The 23,239-nt window shown below is 41.7% G+C and overlaps 1 protein-coding gene across 1 annotated transcript; it reads left to right on the forward strand.

Annotated features, from left to right (window-relative positions):
• The first annotated feature begins 12,568 nt into the window (after positions 1 to 12,568).
• LOC101468074 (uncharacterized) lies at positions 12,569 to 22,055 on the forward strand. The gene is made up of 6 exons (XM_004549603.5): positions 12,569 to 12,986; positions 13,420 to 13,604; positions 13,787 to 13,816; positions 15,176 to 15,318; positions 20,730 to 20,801; positions 21,328 to 22,055. The coding sequence occupies exons 2-6, from the start codon at positions 13,484 to 13,486 to the stop codon at positions 21,343 to 21,345; spliced, it is 384 nt and encodes a 127-aa protein (XP_004549660.2). The 5' UTR covers positions 12,569 to 12,986; positions 13,420 to 13,483; the 3' UTR covers positions 21,346 to 22,055.
• The last annotated feature ends 1,184 nt before the right edge of the window (positions 22,056 to 23,239 follow it).

Below are 23,239 nucleotides of genomic sequence, written 5' to 3' on the forward strand. Positions count from 1 at the left end.
TCTTTGCCTCTTTTCAGCAGAAATTCTTCTGATTCACCTCTTTTCTGCCAAATGTTTAGCTTTTTCACCTCTTATCAGCACAATTCTAAGCAGCTTCTGCTAATTTCACCACAATTGTCACTCTCTCCACCTCTGCTTTGTGTGAATGAGTTTGGTGCAGTGAGGTGAATCGCTGCCTTTAGACCAGAAGGGCCAGGTTCAAATCCTGCTCAGGGCAATGTTTTTTGTTTTTTTTTTCAACTTTTTCAGCTTTTTTCAGCAGACATCTTCAGCGTTAAGGCATCCACACAGCATTTTCGCAGGAAATGCAAATTTTTCTAGTTTAATTTGTTCCTTTTGAATTTTTCTTATACAGCATGATGTTCACTTGATTTCTGCTTCAGCACAATAAAGAACAATCACAAGCATTTCATGAGATTAAAGAGTTTAATTGGGAAAGAAATCAAATTTATGCAGTGTGTACAGTGATGATTCTTCTTCATAACTTCTGAAATTCTCTGTGGCCAAATGATGGTTGATGGCCATCCATTCCTGCCTTATCAGAGCTCCAAGGTGATCACAGTTTGTGGCTCTTTGTTTGTTCACTTGGATTATAAGGATTGACTATCTCAACCGGATTAAGATTTGGGGGATTTCCTCACTGTAAAATGCTATTTTGTGATCATCCGCAAAACCAATCTAAGGAGCTTGGAAAACTGGACTTCTTTAAGTTCCTTGAAGACATTTTACTTCTTCAGTTCAGTGGAGAGTCCCAGATTTTGCTTAAAATCTTAAACTGGCTGTAGATGTGGAAGTTACTATTTCTATCCAGCCTATTTCCAAAAACCAACAACAAAACAAAACTAAAACAAAAAGGAATGGCATTTTTTAGAGTAGATTAAATAGTAGGTAAAAGAACATGAAGTTTTTTTCTCATTAAATTGTTTATTTATGGGTGCCGGTTTAGATCGCTGGGATGAACAGGCAACCATAGGCTCTCTCTCTCTTCCCCTGCTTTCCTGTCTCTCTTCACTGCACTAATTAAGCCAGTAAAATGCCAAAAATTGAAAAATCATTTATTTATTACTTCAATACTTTGGGGTAATATGAATGCCTTGCCCCCTTTCCCATTTTCTAAAATCATCCAGTGGGTCAGAATGGCATCTTTGCCAGACCGATTCTGGGCCCCCAGCCTCATGTGTGATACCAATGTTGTATAGGCTTGGATACATGCACACAACAAAAACTTAAACCTAAAAATGAAAACTGAAAAAAGACGTGAATATAGTGATAACTAGAAATTCGCAGTATCGTGTTAACAGCAACGCGTTACTGTAATCTGATTAATTTTTCAAGTAACAAGTTAAGTAAGGGATTACTTTTGCAATAAAAGGAATTAGATTACTGTTACTTGCGTTACTGTGTTACTAAACAGGGATTTTGTTTGTGAGAGTGTCTCATGACAATAACGTATGAGCCTGCAATGTCCGTGGCAGCAAAGACATGTGCAGATCAACAATGGATAATATGGAGTGCGGGACAGAGTATGACCATGCAGCGTTTAAAACTTGGAATTACTGACATTACTTTGAGTATGATTCCGTAAAAAGTGACAAATACATTGCGTCACGGGAATGTGAAATTCACAGAGAAACCACCGGATCCCCCATTGACATGACCGCTGCAGCACTGGGCAAACATCCATCCTGCTAAACAGGTGAAAATAATTTTAAGAATGACAGGACTTAGTGCCACTGAATCTTAGATTTTTCTTATTTTTTGCTGTATTTTACTTTCAGGGTGTTGCAGCTGAACAGGATGACTAACGTGGAGTCTCACGCAATGATCCCGCGTCGGTGGGAGCTCCAAGACTCTCCTAAGTAGCTCCCCCGACGAGGCCTGATCAGCAGCAGGTGTGTGGCTTCGGGTGTGGCCAGTCCGCCAGCAGGGCCACACCCACCAGGCCTGAAGGCGCCCGCAGAAACACATATACACACACACACGCGCGCAAACAGGGAGAAGGACAGCAACACCAAATACAATAATAATATAATTCATAACTGCTCAGGGATCCTGGGTCACTCCGACCCAGGACCCTGACAGCTTTTGTATAAATACACAAACAATACACATATGCTTTCGATTGTGTAATTTAAGTGATCTAGGTAGCTCTGTTTTGGAAGTTCAGTTAACACTAGAAATTTGTTTTGGAGTTTGTACGTGCTTTGGAGTTTGTACGTGCTTTGTCTCTAGGGGCCCCCGTACTTTTGAGGTGGCCACAATGAACCTGTGAAAATCAGTACAACAAAATGAAAGACATGACATTTCCTGTTGCCACTAGGTGGCGCTCTGTGTATTCCTGACAATGGGAAGATCAATCTGTTCAGGGCGGGTCTGACATCACACCTGTAAAGTCTGGTACTGATCAGACTGGATTTCATTGAGTTATACTAATTTGTTTCTTCATGGTGAGACATGAAAGTTCGCCATGCCACTGGGGTCACACCCTTTTGCGAAAAGTCACAGTTTTCACTATAACCCAAGACCAACTTCTTAAGGCTTTCCTGGAGAAATTTGAGGCTGCAGATGTCACCCATGACAATACTGTACCCCAAAGTGTAAAACATGACATTTCCTGTTCCCACTAGGTGGCGCTGTCCCTGATGTCAAATATGGCAATTGAAATATGTTCAGGGGTGGAGCCTTATCATATGTGTGCTCTTTGGTCCAGATCGGACAATGTATGACAGAATGAGAGGCAATAAGATTTTCATGGCGAGTCATCGAAATTCGCCATGGCACCACCGCCTCACCGTATTACGAAAACTCAAAAGCTCTGCAATTTAACATGGCCCAGGTGTGTAGTTGACACTGACCAAAGATGAAGCTTATATGACCAAATCCCAAGGAGTTCGAAAAAGTTCGAGGCATGGAAATGGCAACATTAGAGCCAAAATGTCACCTTCACTTCTTTCTTTTCTTTTCTTTTTTTTTTTGCTTGCACTTAAGATTTATTGAACAGTATACAATATCAAATACATGCATTCTTTTTTTCTTTTTCTTTTTTTTTTTTTTTTGTGCCTGTCCCGTTTGGCTCTTTTGCCATCAGAACTGTTGTCTAAAGGCAAAGAAAGATGCCCAACGGATTTACTTTACCAAATTGACCATCCCAGCCTTGCCGTAATGGTCCATTTGATTCACCTTTTACTCTTTATTTTATTTTCACTTACTGAATACGGGACAGACTTGACTGGGGGAAAGAAGGGGAAAAAGAAAGAGGGAAAGAGAAACAGCTGAGAAGAGGGACGGGGGAGAAGGGCAAAAAACAAAAACCAACAGAATGAGCAGAAGAAAAAAAAAAGAAAAAAAATGCATATATCAATCACCTGGATCACCTGCTGAGAAAGAAAAAAGAAAACAAGCAGAAGAGAACAAGATTAATAGAATAAACAACATCACAATGATATATGGGAATATGACAGTAAATACTAAATATTAAATATTATTGTGCAGCACATAAGATCAACAGAACACAGTGTGCTTTGAGGTAGGAGCCAAAAAGGGTGTAGTTTGTGGGTGTGATCACCCGTGTGTACACCTGTGAGCATGGACGCACTTGTTGTTTTTTTTTAAAAGGTTCCTTCATGTAATGATCTGCTAGAGGGTGTGGGGGGGCTACAGCCCCGTCCTCCAGGGCATGAAGCAGGTATGGGGGAGATCAAAACTCCAGACATCCAGAGGCCCCCAGAACACAAGAGACCAAGGAAGACCAACAGAGGGGCAGCCGCGCCACTGTCCCAGAAAGAGCTGAGGAGAGCCCCAGATGAGGGCTCACTCAGCAGCCACGGAGCAGAAGCCAGGGGGAGTTGCAGTGACGCGCCCGTGAGCTCCGCCGGCAGCCAGCTGTGCCTGAGTGACCGAGGCACCCCACCTCCGAAGTGGCCCGAGCGAGCCCCAGGCTCCAGGCCCCGATAAGTGGCCGCCAAGGAGTGAGCCGGTGTGTACCCGGACGCCCATCCCCGGACACAAAGAACCACCAACGCACCGATATCTGAGGGAGTCCGCCACTGGCAGGGGAAGTGGTGGTAGGGGGAGATAGGCCTCCAAACCTTGGAGGGCCTGAGATGTCCCCAGAGAGGTGGCGTCTGATACCCAACCTGACATATAGACACAGACATACAGGCACCCACAGACACAAACATCCATTCCCACCCTCATGCTCTCATATGCACTTACTCCACACTCAACCAACGTGGAGACAGACATAAAGAGACGCTGTACACACGATCACACTCCCCAAGCGTACTCTACAAACCGGGTCTAGGTACCCTTGCCCCTGGAGGGGGGAACTGCACCCAGACCCAGGTGGTGTTACCCTTTTCCCTGCGGTGGGGGGAGGCAGACCGCCCCGACTCCGCAGCAGCAGGGAGGCCCCACACTCCAGACCGCAGTCGGACGGCCAACTCCTCCTCCTAGCCCCCCCGCTCCAGCAGGCCGCAGAGAATGGGGGTGAGAGAAGACTCCAAACCTCCCTCCACCCGCTCATTGTAGTGTTGATGCATGTGTGTTCTAAGGTGCATTTAAAACCCAGGAGGACATGGAGCTACCTGCCAGAGAGCAGCAGGTAAGCGCATGGTCCCTCCTGCTAGCCCTCAATGTCTACATGTATTTAACATTGAGAGGTGGGCAACGACGCCAGGGGTGGGGTGTACACCCTGATGGTACTTTGGATTCCGTGTATCGTGCCCACCCCCAAGATCCTATATGTATGTGTAATGAGAGTGTGAGTAATGTGAATGTCTAAGTTGTGGGATAAAATTGAGGCAGAGGCAGCCAGAAGGGGACGGGGAGGGGGGGGGGGGGGTAGCCTCTTCTGCACCCTGGTGACATACCCCTACTCCAAGGTCCTGCATGTGTGGGTGGTTGTGGTGGAGCGGGAAGGGGGAGGCAGCTGGAGATGGGGAGGGAAGGAAGGGAGGGGCAAGTGACCCCTCCCTGGGGCCAGCTCCCCCGCTGACCCCAGTAGGCACCCCCATACTCCGCGACCCGCCAGAAAAAGGGGGCCCAGGCCCATCCAGACCGGGGATGTCACCTTCACTTCTAAATTGCGGACTTCCTGTTGGGTTCGCGTCAATGGCCCAACTAACTTTTTTGTTTGTCTCGGCATGATACATATGTGTGCCAGATTTCATACATGTAGCTCAAACCATGTGGTCATAGGGCTGCATTTAACAAGGCATAGGTGGCGCTCTAGAACCATTTCCCAGTGCTCATATGTAAAACCATTAAAATACAAAATTTTTCACCAGACCTGGCATGTGTGCAAAATTTCATGAGTTTTTGAGCATGTTTAGGCCCTCAAAAAGGCCTGAATAATAATAAGAAGAAGAAGAAGAAACGGAGCAGATACAATAGGGCCTTCGCACTCTCAGTGCTCGGGCCCTAATAATAATAATAATAACAGCAGTTTAATGGAGTGGATGGACGAGTGAGTAAAATGTCGAGCTTAACCATTTGGCACTGCCGCTGGTTTCAAATTGTTTCCATTTTCTATCCATTACATTTTTTTAATAGGTTGACCTCAATTGTCCCTCAGGCTAAGCAATGTTTTGTAACCATGGCAACAATCAATTTTCTCATCTAATAAGAAAGCTAAAGAGCAAACTCTCCAAAGTGTCCTATTTTCTTTTTTCTTTTTAATAATTCACTTACCTGTATCGCTAAGGAAGATTGGTGAGTGGGAAATTTCATTAAAAATTACCCCCAAATGAAATCTTCTATTGGAGTGAATAATTTTAAAAGCAACTTAATGTCAACGATCCTTCACAGGTATTTTCTAATCTAATCAAAATTCGACACAGAAATGTCCTCGGGTAGCAGTGAATACCTGCTGCTGTCTGGTGTATTCACTCGGAAGTGAAAGAAAGCATTTATCCAATAGAAACGGTGTATATTTATAATTTAATGCGATTTAGGATTTAACATCTGATCATTCATCAAGTGAAACAATCTGTCACTTTTTAAAAAAGCATTTAATTTATACAGCCTATGCATAATGTATGTGTTCATATCATTAAACTTCATTGCACCGGCAAACTAATAAATCGAAAACTGGGGATTAAATGACAAAATGTGCTTTGCTTTAACAGGACTACATTTTCACTGAATCAGTAGCCCATAGAAGCAGTTCAGCTCAGCTGTGATTTATAATACATGACACCCTTTTTAAAAGCTCTGAAAAGATCCCAAAAAGCAATGTGATGATTTAGTTGCACATAATACACTGTATTAATGAGCTCATTGAACAGAGACTGCCTGGACTAGCAGCACTTCTCTGAATCAGCCCTTTACATGCTGAAGTACCTTTGCACACTTTCAACAGTGACGTGTTCACATACTGACCCCTGTTCACTTAGTGACGCCTTGTGGACTGCACACAGACGTCAAACAAGTGCCCATCGAGTGCACCGAAGTTTGGTCTGAGCCTTTAAATATGGGGATAAACAGCATCGCAGCCAACGGATAATACAATGAAAAGTAACAAATAGGAGAAAAATCCTTGTGTGGATGATGATTCACGGGAAGAAAACATAGCAACAGACTTTGGCAGGGAGTCTGCCTCCAAGCGCAGAGAGGAGTAAAAACTTGCAGAAGAGTAGTGAAGGGAAAGCGCTGAGGCCATCTGGTTTCCCAAGGCGGAGATGCCAAGTTTAGGAAAACACTGATTTCTCTGTGCTTTATCACAAATTGTTATCAAGGGGACAATTGGCATGCCTTTGTCATAATTTAACATTTTGAGTTTTGTAGGCAGTCCTCTTAGCTAAAGCGATAGATCTTTGGATTAACGACTCTTTGTTGTAAACTATTTCTTTCAATTCCAGCACTCACTTTTGAGTTTCACTTTATTACTGTTTGTCAGGACTGTGCAGTACACAGACACAATGGCACCGTAACAAGCCACACTAATTAAACCCTTAGCAACAACCACAAGATTGTTGCAGACAATTTGCAGTAAGGGTCGACTGAAAAGAATAAAAAATAAACAGAAAATCATTTGCTTCATTTCAATAATTAAAAGTTAACAAGTAAGTCATACAGACGTGCTCGGGAATACTATTTTGAGAGGAAAATATGTCTGCAGTTTCTCAGCCATCTACAGGTTGTCAGATTTCAGATCTATGTGGAAAGATAGTAAGAGGCTTCAGTATGTACATGTCTATTCACATATCTGCTGTAAAAGACAGATGTGCAAAGGAGGTGCTTCAAATGCAGCACTTTGCTGTTTAAAACTTTAAAATAGAACATTTCAGAATATTTGACACCACCCAGAATTTGAAAGAGGTTACCCAACCAGCTCTCAGTGTCCCGGCACTTATATTTGATGGCACTGCGATAGAAAGTTTCTTAATAAACAAGTGGTATAACCTTAAGGGGCGATCGTGGCTCAAGAGTTGGGAGTTCGCCTTGTAATCGGAAGGTTGCCGGTTCGAGCCCCAGCTTGGACAGTCTCGGTTGTTGTGTCCTTGGGCAAGACACTTCACCTGTTGCCTACTGGTGGTGGTCAGAGGGCCTGGTGGCGCCAGTGTCCGGCAGCCTCGCCTCTGTCAGTGCGCCCCAGGATGGCTGTGGCTACAATGTAGTTTACCATCACCAGTGTGTGAATGTGTGTGAATGGGTGGATGACTGGATATGTAAAGCGCTTTGGGGTCCTTAGGGACTAGAAAAGCGCTATATAAATACAGGCCATTTACCATTTATTTACTTATTGGGTTTGATTTAATTCAGTACGTTTCATGCGCAATCATCTGTGATGTTCTGAGGACAGCGATACTTCTGCTGAGGAGACATTAGAGAGGTTAGAAGTAAGTTTAATAGAAAATATGAAGCTGTTTTGTGTCTTTGTGCACGTAGTCATGTTCCTATGATGCACCCCAGCTCCTTCATTTATTTCGTAAATAAAGGAGACGATCAGACTTGAAAAGTCCATCTACCCAGACTGATTTTCCACAGTAGCTCCTCATACTTAAGGTCAGCTGTTAATGCAGGAGACCGTGTCCTCTGTATCCAGTGAGAACTTCCTTACCCTGATCATATTTCCATAACCATGACAGTGTTTGTTGTTACACCCTTATAATATTGAAAGTTGTAAAAAGAATTTCTCTCATTGCTCTGCAATGGTGTTTATATACATCACCTCTGAGGGTCCTACTGGATCGTTTGAAGCTGCATTGCTAATAATAGCACTAGATTACAGACTAGTGTGTCAGTGATCAGAGAGGTAAGAACAGGTTTATGTAAATTATTTTCTTCAAGTTGAGAAAGTACCCAAGCTTTCCTGACATGTTCTGACACATTTCGCCATCACTGTTGAAACTCAAAGGAGTTATTTGTCACTCAGAATAGAAATTGTACTGTTTGATTTCCTGTTTTTTTTCCTTTACTTTGTTTCATTGCGCTATGTTCATGTTTGCACTGCGTGCTTATTTTTATGAATATCAGAGTACATTTTATCATAAGATTGAGAAGAACTTTTCACAGCATCTGTTTTGAAGGGAGGAAGGTTCAGGGCTGAAGCAATCAGCTTCATGGGCTCATCCGGTTAGAATAAGAAAAGCAGCCATCTACTGCAGAATTATTTCAGGGTACTCCTTTTATTCTCAAATAAATAAGGCAAAAAAGGAAGGAAACAAAGACACACATGGACTGCCAATGCTGAAAGAAAACAGAGATTCAAGTTACTCATTACCTTAACATTACATAAAATAAAAACCCAAACAGAACCTCACCTCAGCTGCCGCCCCGTGTGGAAGTGCGGAAAGAGTGAGCCAAAAGTGAATGCAGTCCTTATATACTGTGTGACATATAATGTGTGACAGGTGAGTGCAATCAAGGACAAGCACCACACCCAATCAAAGGTGAGAGAACTAAACAAGGTGCATCTGGTGAAGTGAGTGGGTGTGCTGGGATGTGCTAAAAGGTGGGTCTCTACAACAGCATCAAAAATACTTGCACCAAGTTCTTTTCTTTGTTATATAGTAGTGTGAGTGGGCATAAGTCTCGCTTTACTTTTTTCTTATGTTTTATATTTTATATTTTATATATATATCGATACTTTGGTGTCACGGTTGACATAATTTTTCCTACAATACCCCGACGGGCAGGGCAGAGAGATTTTTGTAGCCCGACTAAAAAAAATCGCTAGCCCCGGGACGTCGGGCTAGCGATTTTGCAAGCCCTGTATCTGATTGAGGAATCACTCATCTTTGGAAAAGAGAGTTTATTACAGAGAAATGTCTCTTTCCAAAATAAAAGCTATACTATCCGCTTCTTCTGGGCTATATTCTCAGCAGCATAAGGAGAATCATGTGCTAACAGCTGTCTAAATGACTCGGCTAAAGTTAGTAGCATGCTTGTTGTTTTTGTCTTTGCACTAGGATGATGTCGGCGTAAATGTGCAGTCATATTCGTTGTGTTCCCACTAGTGCTTTCAGGTTAATCTCGTTGAAATGACCTTAACGCCACAACACGGCAAATCTCCGTTAACGAGCTACCGCCGATCGCCCCTTGCATGGGGCTAGACGGCCAACACGTTAACGAGCTAACTGCGCTAACACACTAGTTCACACCAATGTAATTAAGCATTGCATGGCACATCCAACATACTGTTTTACTTTAGTCCATGACTCGCTTACCTTCAGGGTCATACGTCACATGAAAACCAAAATAATTCCAAACGCCAGATCTGAATGAGAGTGGGGGAGGTTCATGTTGCAAGGGGAGCTTAACTTCTGTCTCGCTAGCTTGCCCTGCGCTCTTCCTCCTGACTATGCTGTCTGTGTTGAGCGCTCAGTGGATCTGCGCTCGACAGTGCAGCCTAGGCGGAGTAGACGAACGCAGATTCACTGAGCGCTCAACACAGACAGCATCGTCAGAAGGAAAGTTGATAAAATAAATTACAAATGTTGTATTGTTCGATACATATGCGTACCGAACCGAAAGCACTGTATCAAACGGTTCAATATCGATACGAATATCGTTGCACCCCTAATGTGTATATATATACATATATATATATATATATATATATATATATATATATATATATATATATATATATATATATATATATATATATATATAATGTTTTTGTAAAGAATAAGCTGGCGATACATGTGACTGTAGTTTATGGGTGTGGCTGTTTATGGCTTCACTGAGACATTTCGTGCCATTTCTTTGTGCTCATACTAAACAAATGATAAACATGCCTCTGAGACCTGAACATAAACTGCAAACCACTGTCTTCATATCTCCCTGCATGATCTTAATGGCTTGAGCGAAGCACTTTGTATGTGAAATTTGCTGTACAAATACTTGCTTTGACTAATATTTCAGCAAAAAAGTGCATATTGTTTATGTTTAATGTCACTTCTGGAGGTCTCATTCGTGATCGATGTATTGAAAAAACCAAATTTAGCCAAACAGAGCAGAACTGCTGACACAGACAGGAAGACACATCATGAAAAGTAAACACAGAGATAGCATAATGCTAAGGTCATAGATTAAAAGGAAATGGAAAGCACTAATGCATCCTTTTAAACAATCTAATGAGAACTATTTATATATGTTAATATAGCATTCTAGCATAGAGTCTTTACAGGCTCTTTGTTATTGGTAAATGAATAATCACTTATGTTTTACAGCCATGAAAACAACATATTGGTACTTGTTATTCTTGTGGTGAATGAAAGGTGTGTAAAAGCAGCAGATGAGATAAGGATATGCGAGATCCTGAAGAAAAACTGGAAATCTGGCATTTTTACAGATAATCATAGCTGGTGAGTTATTTTGTGAGGTTCACATGGAGTTCCTGTAATTATTGGAAGATTTAATGGTGCTGAATATGCCAGACGATTGTGCACACTGTAGCTTAGGAAAACCTGGGGATAAGTGATAATTATTTGTTTGAATGTAGTTATTTTAAGCTTTTTCTGCGACGTCAGAAATATCTCCCTGTTTATATTAGATTGAGACCACGTGTGCATTAGATGGAGAAGTTAATAATAATAATAATAATGGATTGCATTTATATAGCGCTTTTCGGGGCCCTCAAAGTGCTTTACAATTCCACTATTCATTCACTCTCACATTCATACACTGGTGGAGGCAAGCTACAGTTGTAGCCACAGCTGCCCTGGGGCAGACTGACAGAGGCGAGGCTGCCATATCGCACCATCGGCCCCTCTGGCCAACACCAGTAGGCGGTAGGCGAAGTGTCTTGCCCAAGGACACAACAACCGAGACTGTCCGAGCCGGGGCTCGAACCGACAACCTTCCAGTTACAAGACGAACATCCAACTCACGTTGTATAATTCTGAAGATTTCACTGTGAATCACAATTGTGCAACTGTGCATCTGCATTTCAGCACGGCTCATTTGCTGATACATCCATTTATTTCTTGTATTTGTTTCCCTTCTGGAGTGTGAATGAACTCCTGCCTTATTTGTCCATACCTTCTATTTCACCTCAGGAAGGGTTTAATGAGAAGAATAAAGAATAGACTATTTAGATATATGTATATATGTATGTACATGTATTTGCTGTGTAAATGACTGAATGTTTGTTTTTCTTGTGCTGGAAGTTGTAGCTCGTCTGCACTTTTGCTATACATGATATAATGAAAACAAAGACTTCCAGGTCTAATTCTAACAGCACAGTCATGTCGTGTGATTGTTAACAATCCAAGCGGCATATCCATTCATCAACATCTTACAATTAACCTATTAACTTTTGATTCATTGGAGCTTTATTTTTAAAGAGGAACATAAAGAGTACTTGTATAACAAAAAAACATGAAGTTCTCACGAAGTCACATTTGAAGTGTTACTGCTTGGTTTTGGAGGTTTTTTTGTTGTGTTTTTGTTAATGGCAGACATGGAAACCCTAATGGTAGCACTTACAAAATAATAATAATGCACCTTTTGTTGAGGACTAAAGGTTTCAAATCTTAGCAGTGCTTTCTAGATCAGTTATAATCAGTTAGAACAAAGGACAATTACTGCTGATGTGCAGACCTTCTTTTCCTTTTCATTTATTTTATGGTAATTATGAAGTTATATGTTACACGTTTTTCATCCATTAAACCGAACTCTCTTTCCAATGAGGCACCAAGTAAATATTAATGTCTCCTCACAAAGGATCAAATAATCGCGTCATAAGTTAGAAGTGTGAGTTTTTAAACGGATAATGGATTTTAAAGGCACTTACAGCAGCATTCACAAAGTGGGCCAACCCTAACTTCCTGCAAATACCCACACCTATTATTTACGAATCATAGGCTATTTGATTCTATAATTTTTACTTAAACAAAAGCGAAAAACATTTTTTAAAATAAAGTAAAAATTGGGGAGGGGGGGGGGGGGGGGGGGGCGATTTAGGCCTCCAATGCAAACAGTTGATGACGGACCAGCTGTGCAGCTGCAGTTAACATGGTGCTCACAGTGAAAAGCCCACCAGTGTTCTCTTGCATAATTGCACTGCCACTAATTGGTAGTTTGGCCACAGATGTATTGAGCCGACTGGAGATTTTTAAAGAGCCTGCTGCACCTACACGCTGTGGGCAACCTACGTGCAGAAAGCGCTACGTAATCTTTGTGTGTGTGTGTGTGTGTGTGTGTGTGTGTGTGTGTGTGTGTGTGTGTGTGTGTGAGTGAGTGAGTGAGCGTGTTACAGACAGGCAGTGGAGCGTCTCTGGTCTCTCGTAAGCATCGCGGGGTTTAATCGCTCCTTCTCCTTCGTCTGCAGGAGGCGCCCGTCGAACCCGTCTGTCTGTCGTCGTCCCTTCGTCGGTCTGTTTTAGCCGTTGTCTTTAGACAAGTTGAAGTTTGGCGACAATAACCCGTCCTTTTATTTTACACCCCTCTTCTCCTGCTCTTTGGGTGAAGCTTCACTGTCATCCCGGAAGATTCAGCACCTTCTCTCTCTCCTCAGAGGAAGTTGAAGCAAACAGGTGCGTGAACCCACAGCTCGTGTATCCATCGCCCTTATCTTAAAATGTGTTAAAATCGTCCGTTTGATACTGCTAACATCTACACAGTTATTTAGTTATTTATGCATTTTTATCACACACTCCAACACAATAGATCCGTTCTCTATTCCGGTTATTTCAATTTATAGTAAAATCCATTCATCCATTCATGGATGCTTAACAAAGGCTGTGACCAGCAGTTCCTACAGGTGGGATTTCCAGCAGCCTCAGAGCACAGCTGCCTGTATGGGCTGAACCCCACATTTGCACAAATATTTCAGCCGGCGATATTGGCTTGGCAAACCTGTCGGAGGGAAAAGAAGAAGGGCGGTGGCATCGTGTGTGTGTTTCTTTCTTTTTAATATCGGGCGTTTCATTTCATCCCAGTGTGCTTTCTCACTGTTCCTGTTTTCAGCACCCTCACAGCTGTGTGTGCGTAAAATAAATAAATAAATACATCGGGAGCCAATCGAGCAGCCATGGACGCGTTAATGAAGGGTTTCTCTAAAGCCAAGGACGGGGTCGTGGCAGCGGCCGAGAAAACCAAGCAGGGAGTGACCGGAGCGGCTGAGATGACGAAAGACGGGGTTATGTATGTCGGTGAGTTCTGGATTTTAATTTCATTGGTGACAGTGTTGCCAGAAAAAAATCGACGGGACCTTTCCAATGCTACTAATTCACTAATATTAGTATAATTACTTCTATTATAGGCTGATTACTGAATTCAACAGGGGACTTGTGGGTTATATTTCTAATTGACCTCCACCTGTATGTTGTTACAGGTACTAAAACAAAGGACGGAGTCACAACAGGTAACAGCATACATTATTTCACTGCCTCTCTGCATGACTTTACCCGTTTTCTGAATTCAGTCTGACTTTTGGTTTGGCTCAAGCTGTTAGAAAATGTAATCTATCCAAATCCACAGGTGGTCAGTAAGAGAGCTGTACTGTAACTCTGTAGGTTGGGGTTATATTTCACTGTTTAACTCAACACAAACCGCCTAATCCCCCACAGGCTATGCCTTGCCATTTCTCATACATGAAATACAGAGAAGCAGAAGGAGGCCGTCTGCTGTAGGCATTCAGGGAAATGGCTGTGCTTTTGTAGGCAGGTGGGATTATGAGAGGAAAACACAACAGCGTGATGTCTCATTTATTGTGAAGGTGGACAAGGGATCTTTGCTTCCAGTGGGACTAAGCGATGCACATTAGATGATCTGATAATCTGCTTTCAGGTGGTCCGCACAGACCAATCTAATGTCCTATGAGTACCCACGACTTGACTAATTATCCCATGTAGCACTGCTGCATCCCTGTAAGCCACATTTTGGCTCACTGCCAATCAAGACAAAGCAAACATCACCTCAGAGTTGACTACACGGCAATCTGAACAGTTCTTAACTGTTTTGCAAAGTCACAAATTAGCATTACAAATTCCTCATGTTTAAATTGTGGGCCAACATTGGGTTTTTCCAGTGTTGCTGTAGGGAATACTTAAGCAAGACATCAAACAGACAGCAGAAGGTTTGGTGCTTGGCGGCCCACATGTCAATTGTTAATGACATTTTCAATCTTAATTTCACAAAGAAATCTCACTAAAAACACTCTGCAAGATGCATACAGGAACGCTGTTGAAGACTGGATACGTCACAGAGAAAGCTTTTGAATGAGAAAGCCTGCAGCCAGCTCCCAAAGTTGGCCTGTCAACCAAATGATATGTCAGGTGATGATCCTGTTTTAAATAACACCGCAGGCAAAGCAAGTACGTTTATTTACACCAAAGAAAATTATCATTAGCAACAGTTGACTGGGACATACTGTTGCCACTAAACAAATGTAATTGCTGTAGTTTTGGAAGTAAAAAGTGTTCCCATTCTTTCCATCAAGAATTTGTTTTTGTTTGTTTTGTTTTTTTTTACTAGTGTGACAGTGTGTTCTGGGATTATCTTGCAGAAATAAGCAAGACTATTTCAAAAAAGATATCGTCCAGATGTGCAAGTTAGATGTGCTATCAAACAAGGTCACACCCAGAGAAGGCAGTGGCCTTTCTGGATCTTGTTCATATATACACACACACGCACACACACACACATATGTGTGTGTGTGTGTGCGTGCATATTGTTGTGGCTCTATAGAGATACATCCTCTATTCTCCTCCTTTCCCTACAGTTGCAGGTAAAACAGTGTCTGGAGTTTCTCAAGTGGGTGGAGCAGTGGTTACTGGAGTTACTGCCGTGGCCCAGAAAACCGTGGAGGGCGCGGGCACCATCGCCGCTGCCACCGGACTGGTCAAGAAGGACCCAGCCAAACAGGTAAGAAAGAAGACTGTTTTTCTATATCAGTATAAGAACTGATATTACGATATGTAAGACACGTATATAGAGTCTGCAGTGTGGGTTACAAATTTGCCTAAAGAGCTAAAGATCACTGGTTTGATCTTTGGGGTTGGATCTGGTGCATAGCTCAGGTATATATATGTATATAAAACGGTGTGGTTTACAAAGTTTTAGATATTGCAGTCTCTGAAGAGGATGCAATCTTCTCAATACAGTCGGTATATATAACTCCAGCATTGAATACCCAAAGCTAATAGGTAGCACAAACACAGACCGTGATTACACAGTTACACCAATTTTAAACCATCATCTGACAGATGGAACTATACAAATTAAGGATACAACCTCCTTGTTTCATGCTATGACGAAGACCACAAACATTAGCATGTATGATAGCGTGGCTAAATAAATTGATGTACCTCGCCCTATGGAAGCTGGGATAGGCTCCACCCACGACCCTGAATCGAATAAGTGGAAGAGAATGGATGGACGGATGAATGACATTAAATTTTGTGTTGTACTACTTATTACTTTTAGGTCTTCAGGGTTTGAGTTTTAGACATTACAATTACAAGATGATAAGTGATAAGACAAATTCCAAGGGACTCTGGAGTTTTCCAGACTTTTCTTTTCCTCACCAAGAAATTTTTGATAATTTTGCAATTTCCAGTCATAACACATCCATGTGTCTTAGAATTTTAATTTTAGCATGCATGACCGAACATTATGGATGCTTACGCTTCCCCACGGCCAAATCAATATACCCTATATGCACGCAGTTAAAACACACCGCAGGAAATGTCATTTGGAGCCCAGCACATCCCTCCATTTCATGCTGTGGCCGCAAGCCATAACCCATTACTGTGCCAAATGGCCTCCTGACCTTGAGTCATTTGTCATCAATTCTCATATTTCTTCTCTGAAATGGAAGGTGTTACATATTGTTAGTTTTCCTGTGTTTTTCATCAGTCAGTCTGGCCTTCGTTTGTCACAGTAGGAGGAAAAGGCGAAGGCGGTTTACCGTAGCAAACCATTTACTGCTGAGACACAAGTCAAATATAAAGTATGACTCTTCTTCTGCCCTTTCAGTGGGTTCTGTGATTGTGTATTTTGCCACCGTCTTTTTATACATCTCTCTCTTTGCCTTAAGACTGAGATTTTGAGAGCAACTTTTGTATGGGTAGTGCCTAAACCACCAGTTAAGACAAGTTTTTTCTGAAATTACAAGTAGCCTTTTGATTTCACTAAAAGCGCTTTGGAACAAAATCTTATGGTTGTGTTAATGTCGCAATCTTACACCTGCATAGAAAAAGTTAACTATTAACCCATGATACATTACTGTAGCATGTAGTTTGTTGTATTTTTTTATCTGATGTCACAGGAAAGAGGAAGGCTTGACTGAGAACATAAATCATGCCCTTATTTTACTTCATATTTTACTTTAAATTGACCCATACTTTGAAAATAAACACCATGGCAAATTAAAAATGACTTGAAAATAAGGTTTGAGACAATTATCTGATTAGGATAGTGTTAGCTGAGGTCAATGCATTTTCCCATAGGCTTCTAGACAGTCAGACTTCTTTATGCAACCAGACAAGTCGCCCCCTGCTGGCCGTGAAAAAGGTTTAAGTCACTTCCGAATTGATTTCACTTTTAAGCGTCAGCATTAGTGTGTCTAGGTTCTTCATATACATTGATGGGACAAAGATAATACAGCAGCACACCGAAAATAAAGTAAACATGGTCAGAAAAGTGAAGCTAATGGCTCTTTTTAATTACTTTCACAAGTTATTCCTAAAAAAAAAAGTAAATACTTAACATTTGTCAACGCTGTTAGATCTTAATGTGTTTTTGCGAGAATCCCTGAACAGAAACAGCAAAATTAAACGTGTCAGTCACCTTTAATTGCAACTTTAGATCTTCACTTTTGCACTTCTGCTTCACATCAGCTCACATTAACGTTGCAACTCTTTAGCACTCGAAAAGACAAACTTCAGCATAAGCAGCAGAAAAGGAAAGAAAAAAAGCTGTCACCACTTTTGTTGTCAACACACAGCAGTTACACTCTCCTGAACTTACACTGTTATATATCTGGATTAATAAGGTGTTAAATTGTGCTTTTCTGACGGCAGCATTAAATTTGCCTGCAATAATTATCCTCCTCTCTCATAACGCTGCTGCGAGCAGCAGGAAATAACAAGCCGGCCAAATATTTCCCAGGGCAACGCAGAGACTTTGTCGAACGTTTGTTGTGATGCTCTCTCTTCCCTTAATTAGTTATGAAACACGGGAGAATCCATAACAGCAATTTAACAACAGCATGCACACACATGCACACATTTCTTTAAATCAGCCTTAATTGGCCGTGATTAGCAAATAAGTACCCAGTGGAAAGATAAGATACCAAAGAAATCATTGAGCGATTTCTCCTGCCGGTGGCGACAACTAAAAGGGTAGAAAGGGTTTTTCTGCAGCTTTTTTTTAATGCTTTCATCTTTTGTTGCTGGCAAAAAAAAACAAAAACCTAGAGCATCTGATTTTTTTATGAAAAGACAGAATTGGCCGGCAACACCTTTCATCTTTCACAGAAGTTGTTTATTGAAGCAGCGAGATAAATATTCAGTCTAAAGGAAGAATCGTACATATACATTTCTGCACACTGTAACTACACACACACACACACATTCAACCAACCATGCTTCCAATGTGTCTGTACAATAACTTTTCAGTGTCAGGTGAACTCACCTGTCAGGCATAACATTCCACATGTAGACTTCTGTACTTCTGTTATACCTTCTTGAAATTGACTTTAGATTTATAGTGCACATGTACATTTTTGCCACCCTTATTTTTACTTTATTGTGAGATTAATAAAGTATCTACCTATCTATCTATCTATCTATCTATCTATCTATCTATCTATCTATCTATCTATCTATCTATCTATCTATCTATCTATCTATCTATCTATCTACCTACCTACCTACACACACACACACACACACACACACACACACACACACACACACACACACACTTTTCCCAGTGAGAAACTAGAAAGAAGAGAGCATCAGATTGTCCTCATTTAAGCGTCATTTCCAGCCGGCTCAGCCATTAAACTTCATTAATATTGATTTTATTTAAAAATTGATGCCAGGTTGAGAGAGTCCATCAGCGATTCCCTCCTTTAGCTGATACATACACACAGACACACACAGATCCACAAACAGAGGATGGTGGGATGCTGAGTTTTGATTAATCTCCTCATCTGGTTGTTCCGCCAATTCATCATCTGCTGGTGAGTCATATCATGACAAGAGAAAAGTGATGAGGATAGTGGGAGAAGAAAATGGGTGCGCAGCGTAGCAGAAAACGTGGCGTAGGGCAGAGGGGAAAATGGTCTCAATAAACACATCTTATTGATGAAATCTTTTCAGCCGCGTGTGATAAAAGCTGCCGTTTCACGTAAAGCAGTTTTTGCTTGAAAATGGCTCTGAAACAACACAACGTGGTCCCTAGAGAGCTATCACTTTAGTAGATTCGCACAATATTGCTTCACTGAGATATATGAAGCAAATTTCTGTGTAAAACTTTTGCCCAAAGTTGAGTCTGATCGCAGCAAACACACAAGGTAGAATTCACTGTTACAGTGAATGTCTCCGGCTCCATAAGGGGAACAGATGGAGGCTTGATGGGTGGTGTTAAATGCAACAGCAGGAGGACAGGGTGCAGTAACTGGAGCACCTCACATCAGCCTTTCATCTCAGTGCACTGTGACCACTCCCCATTAAGGAAGGTCAGTTCAATGGCACAGCGCAATCAAGGAAAAATAGGAGGCATCACCCACCCCTCGCCCAGTCTTCATTAGCGTTTCACGCCTCGTCCTTGTCCCGCTTTTAGTGACCGCCGCTCGTAATGAAAGTTGTGAAATGAGCATGAATGAATGCATCCGCGAACAAAGCTGCAGCACAGTGAACTGTGCACGCTGTTTACGTTCAGTCTTTTTGTTTTATACTTTTCAAAGTTTTTAGCTCAGTCACACACAGATGAATTAGAAGGCCGCCACTTCAGATCAACTCATTGGTCGTCTGAAGATTTTAAATGAGAATAACCACAATTACAGAAGCTTCATTTTCATGGTTAAATTGAGTCTGTGTCACAGGCACAGCAGCTTTAAAAACTCAATGTTAATTGCTGGAAGAAGATAAATGTTTTGCTGACCCACCACTTCATCCTGACCTCCTCCATAGTGGATTTTGTGACTCATTAACAAAATCAACAGGAACCTGTTGATTTTGTGAGACGCAGAACACGTAGGGGCTGATGCTGCCAGTCCACCCCAAATATTTTTTTATTTGAAATATTCAGACTCTAGAAAACTGTACAGAAATGTCCTCACACGTCCTTTTAAATTACTTTTGCCAAACTTTCAGTCATGTAATATTCCTTCTGCAGACACAAAAGCAGGCTCAAGGGATCACTCAGAGGTACTGTAGTCCCACAGCATATGTGGGTGACAAATGCGGAGGATGCAGCCGGTGTAGTTACAATGAACGTAATGACTGTAATTTGTTTTGGACAAAGGTGTCAAAGAAATATAATTTGATGTAATTAAATTGTGTCAGATCTTAAAAATGGCTCCAAGCAAAAATAGTGCAATCGCGCCCATTATCATATCCTTATTCCAAGGTTTTCCTGTGTCTAACAATTTGAATAACTGGAAATGGGAATATCAGTACATTTAAAAGTGAAGGTCGGGTCTTTAGGCTTCGGTTTGGCTTGTTAACTCTGTTGCTTGTTCACACTACAAGCAACAGAGTTAAAAAAAAATGGACAACCTCAGTAGCTACACCTTTTCTATGTCACATGTCATCCTGGGGCCTGTGTGTATGTGTGAACATTGTGATCGGGCAGGGCTGAAAAAACCTTGGCTTTGTTGTGCGTCACACAAGCATCAGGTGTCAGTTTGGAGCTTCCATTGAGCAGGACTCACCTTTGGCTTCTCACCTGTAGACTTATTCTGAACCACACACGGGATAAAAGTAACCCCATGACGTCATGCAGTGGTTATGGATGTGTAGTGTAGTCTGTGAGTCTACACAAAGAGCTTTTCTTTTCCCCAGCAATAATCCCATGCTGTGCATGTTTGCTCAAAGTGACCACCGTTCTGAGTGCCGGTCTCTAATACCAGGGAAGAAATTTCATTTCTTTGAAATGACAGTTGGATGCAGTTAGTAGCACATCTACAGCTCAGGATATTTCACCTGCGTAACCATGTTTTTTATTCTTTCACTTTTCTTGCTGTTTTCTAGTTTAAAATACAGTCGCATTTTAAAGATCGAGCACAAATAAAAATACAATGTTTCTCTTTGGTCTTTCTCCAGAGTGACGATGCCTCAGCGGTACAGGATGTCGCAGAGTCACCAGTTGATATCGACCCTGCTGATGTCACAGAGGTAAGGCCCACCTGCCCCCACCGACCGTGTTAGCTGCAAATCACACTTGACTGGATAAAGTCTTGCAGGTGTAACCTCACCTAAGTTTTATTAGAGGTATTACGGTATAAAACTATTCATTCATTTTAACACATATTTAGCAAATGGATAGTTAGCTCAGGGACACGATAACTCGCTGTGTCTTTGGCATACCCAAGACAATAATCTTTAAATTACATCAACATTTCTGTTAAACAAATGAAAGGTTCATATATTATTTGGCATTTGCTGGCAACTTGCTTAAAGGTTACATCCTGCTTAAGGCAAAGACAGACTGTGAGCAGCTCCAGACAGCCACCAGAGTTCATAAATAAACCATTTAATGGGTGGTGTAACATTATCTCCGTTACTTTGCACAGTTTCTGTGATGTAATGTCATTAAGCTGCACAGACATGCATCTTTCAAGGTGACAACGATCGCGCCGCAGGAGGTCATCTGCATCCCAGATGATAAATCCAGACCTCTATTGTTTTTGGCCTGTTTCAGGAGGACTCTGACGAATAACCTGCTGGGGAGCGTCGCTGTCGAGGATAAATGATCGAAACATTCCATGTTGCTCTGCCAAGTCCCGTCGTGCCTCGTTTTGGTCCTTTATGGAGTCTGTGCTCAGCGTCGGTGTGCGTGCGTGTGTGCGTGTTTCCGTCCGTGCCGCCCCGTACGTCTGTACAATATCCGTGTAAATGTTGTGAAGATCGAAAGATGTCGCGTGAACGTGTTGGTGTGCGTCGGTGTGTGCCTTTTAAACATCAGTCTCGAAGGAGACCTCAGGTGTGTGTCCTCTGTGACCAGCTGTCATTTACAGTGACTCCCTCCCACTGAGAAAGCCAGCTGATCACTGCGTGTCTATGCGTGTGCGTGTGTGTCTATATATTTGTCAACTGTGTGGCTATGTCAGTAACTCAAACATGGAAATATACTGCAGTCTACAAACACCTAAGTGTCTCTATATAAATGAACACTTTACAGTGATCTGTTTGAGATGGGAGCAGAATAATATTCTCTATTTTTGTCTGTATACTGTCACTGTTTTTTGCGGTGGACTATAAAGTGCTGAGCTATTTGTGCTTTTCATATTTTTTAAGTTGTCACTGATATAACAGATATACTATATCATGTTGGATGGACTTTTGAAAACCCAGAGCATGTAAGGAACTGATATTCATTTAATGGGAATTAAATGTTGAATAAAATGTGTAAAAGTGTGAGACCCATGATGTTTTTAGAATTGTGCTTCATTGCTCAAATTAAATACAAAAGGAAAGAAAAAGCTATTGTCTAAAATAAAAGAGTGTAAAAAGAAACAAAAAGGCAAATCGCCTTTAGTCAGTAGTTGAGGAATAATTAGGGCAAAGCTATTTAAAAGTGACAGATGCGTCTTTAAAATGAATGCAGGAGATAATGGGCAGCCACTGTAATTTGGCAAGCACCAGCGTAACATGTTCAAATCATATCTGTGTGCCAGCTAAGATCTGGGCTGCGGTGTTCTGCACCAACAGGATGTGGTGAAGTCAGCTCTGACTCGTGCCAACACACAGTGCAGTAGTCACGACAGGAAAAAATAAAATCCGTAGCAGGGAGTGTGATCTGATTTGAAACATTCAGATCTATCTATATAGATCTATATCTATATGTGTGTGTAGACTAGCTTTAAGTAAGTTGGCTGACCTATAACAATAAAAACGTGTTGAGAGCATTTTTAAAATTGTGGTGAGCGATGTTATGTGAATAACAGTGTATGTTAAAACAATGATCACACTGATAGTTCACAAGCTGGATGTCAAAGCCTCTTCACTTTCTCACTGAAAGTGGGACAAAAATCAGTCTGTCCCCCTGATGACAGCCACTTCATTAGGAACAGTTCATTAGGTGTTCAGCTGCTCATTAACACTAATATCTAATCAGCCAACTACGTGGTAGCAACTCAGTGCATTTATGCATGTAGACATGGCTGAGAGGACCTGCTGAAGTTCAAACTGAGCTTCAGAATAGGGACGAAAGGTGATTTGAGTGACTTTGAACACAGCGTGGTAATTGGTGGCAGATGGGCTCGTTTGAGTATTTCAAAAGCTCCTGATTTTCAAACAACTATCTCGAGGATTTTCAGAGAATGACCCAAAAAAAAGAGTTCTGTGGATGTTTACGTCAGAGGTCAGAGGAAAATAACCAGACTGCTTCGAGCTGATAGGAAAGCAACAAAAGCTCAAATAACCACTGGTTACTGTACAGCCAAGATATGCAGAAGATCATCTCTGAAGGCAAAACACATCTAACCTTGGAGCAGATGGGCTACAGCAGGAAGACCACACCAGTTGCAATTCTCTCAACTGAGAAAAGGAAACTGAAGCTGGAATTCACACAGGTTCACTACAACTGAACAACAGAAGATGTGAAAAACATT

Source organism: Maylandia zebra, linkage group LG7, assembly GCF_041146795.1.
Source record: "Maylandia zebra isolate NMK-2024a linkage group LG7, Mzebra_GT3a, whole genome shotgun sequence".
Taxonomy (NCBI): Eukaryota; Metazoa; Chordata; class Actinopteri; order Cichliformes; family Cichlidae; genus Maylandia; species Maylandia zebra.

Coding starts and splice junctions, on each gene's coding strand:
- LOC101468074 (XM_004549603.5), top strand. CDS start 13,484: ATGGACGCGTTAATGAAGGGTTTCTCTAAAGCCAAGGACGGGGTCGTG. Junction 13,605..13,786: donor AGACGGGGTTATGTATGTCG/GTGAGTTCTGGA, acceptor ATGTTGTTACAG/GTACTAAAACAAAGGACGGA. Junction 13,817..15,175: donor AAAGGACGGAGTCACAACAG/GTAACAGCATAC, acceptor CTTTCCCTACAG/TTGCAGGTAAAACAGTGTCT.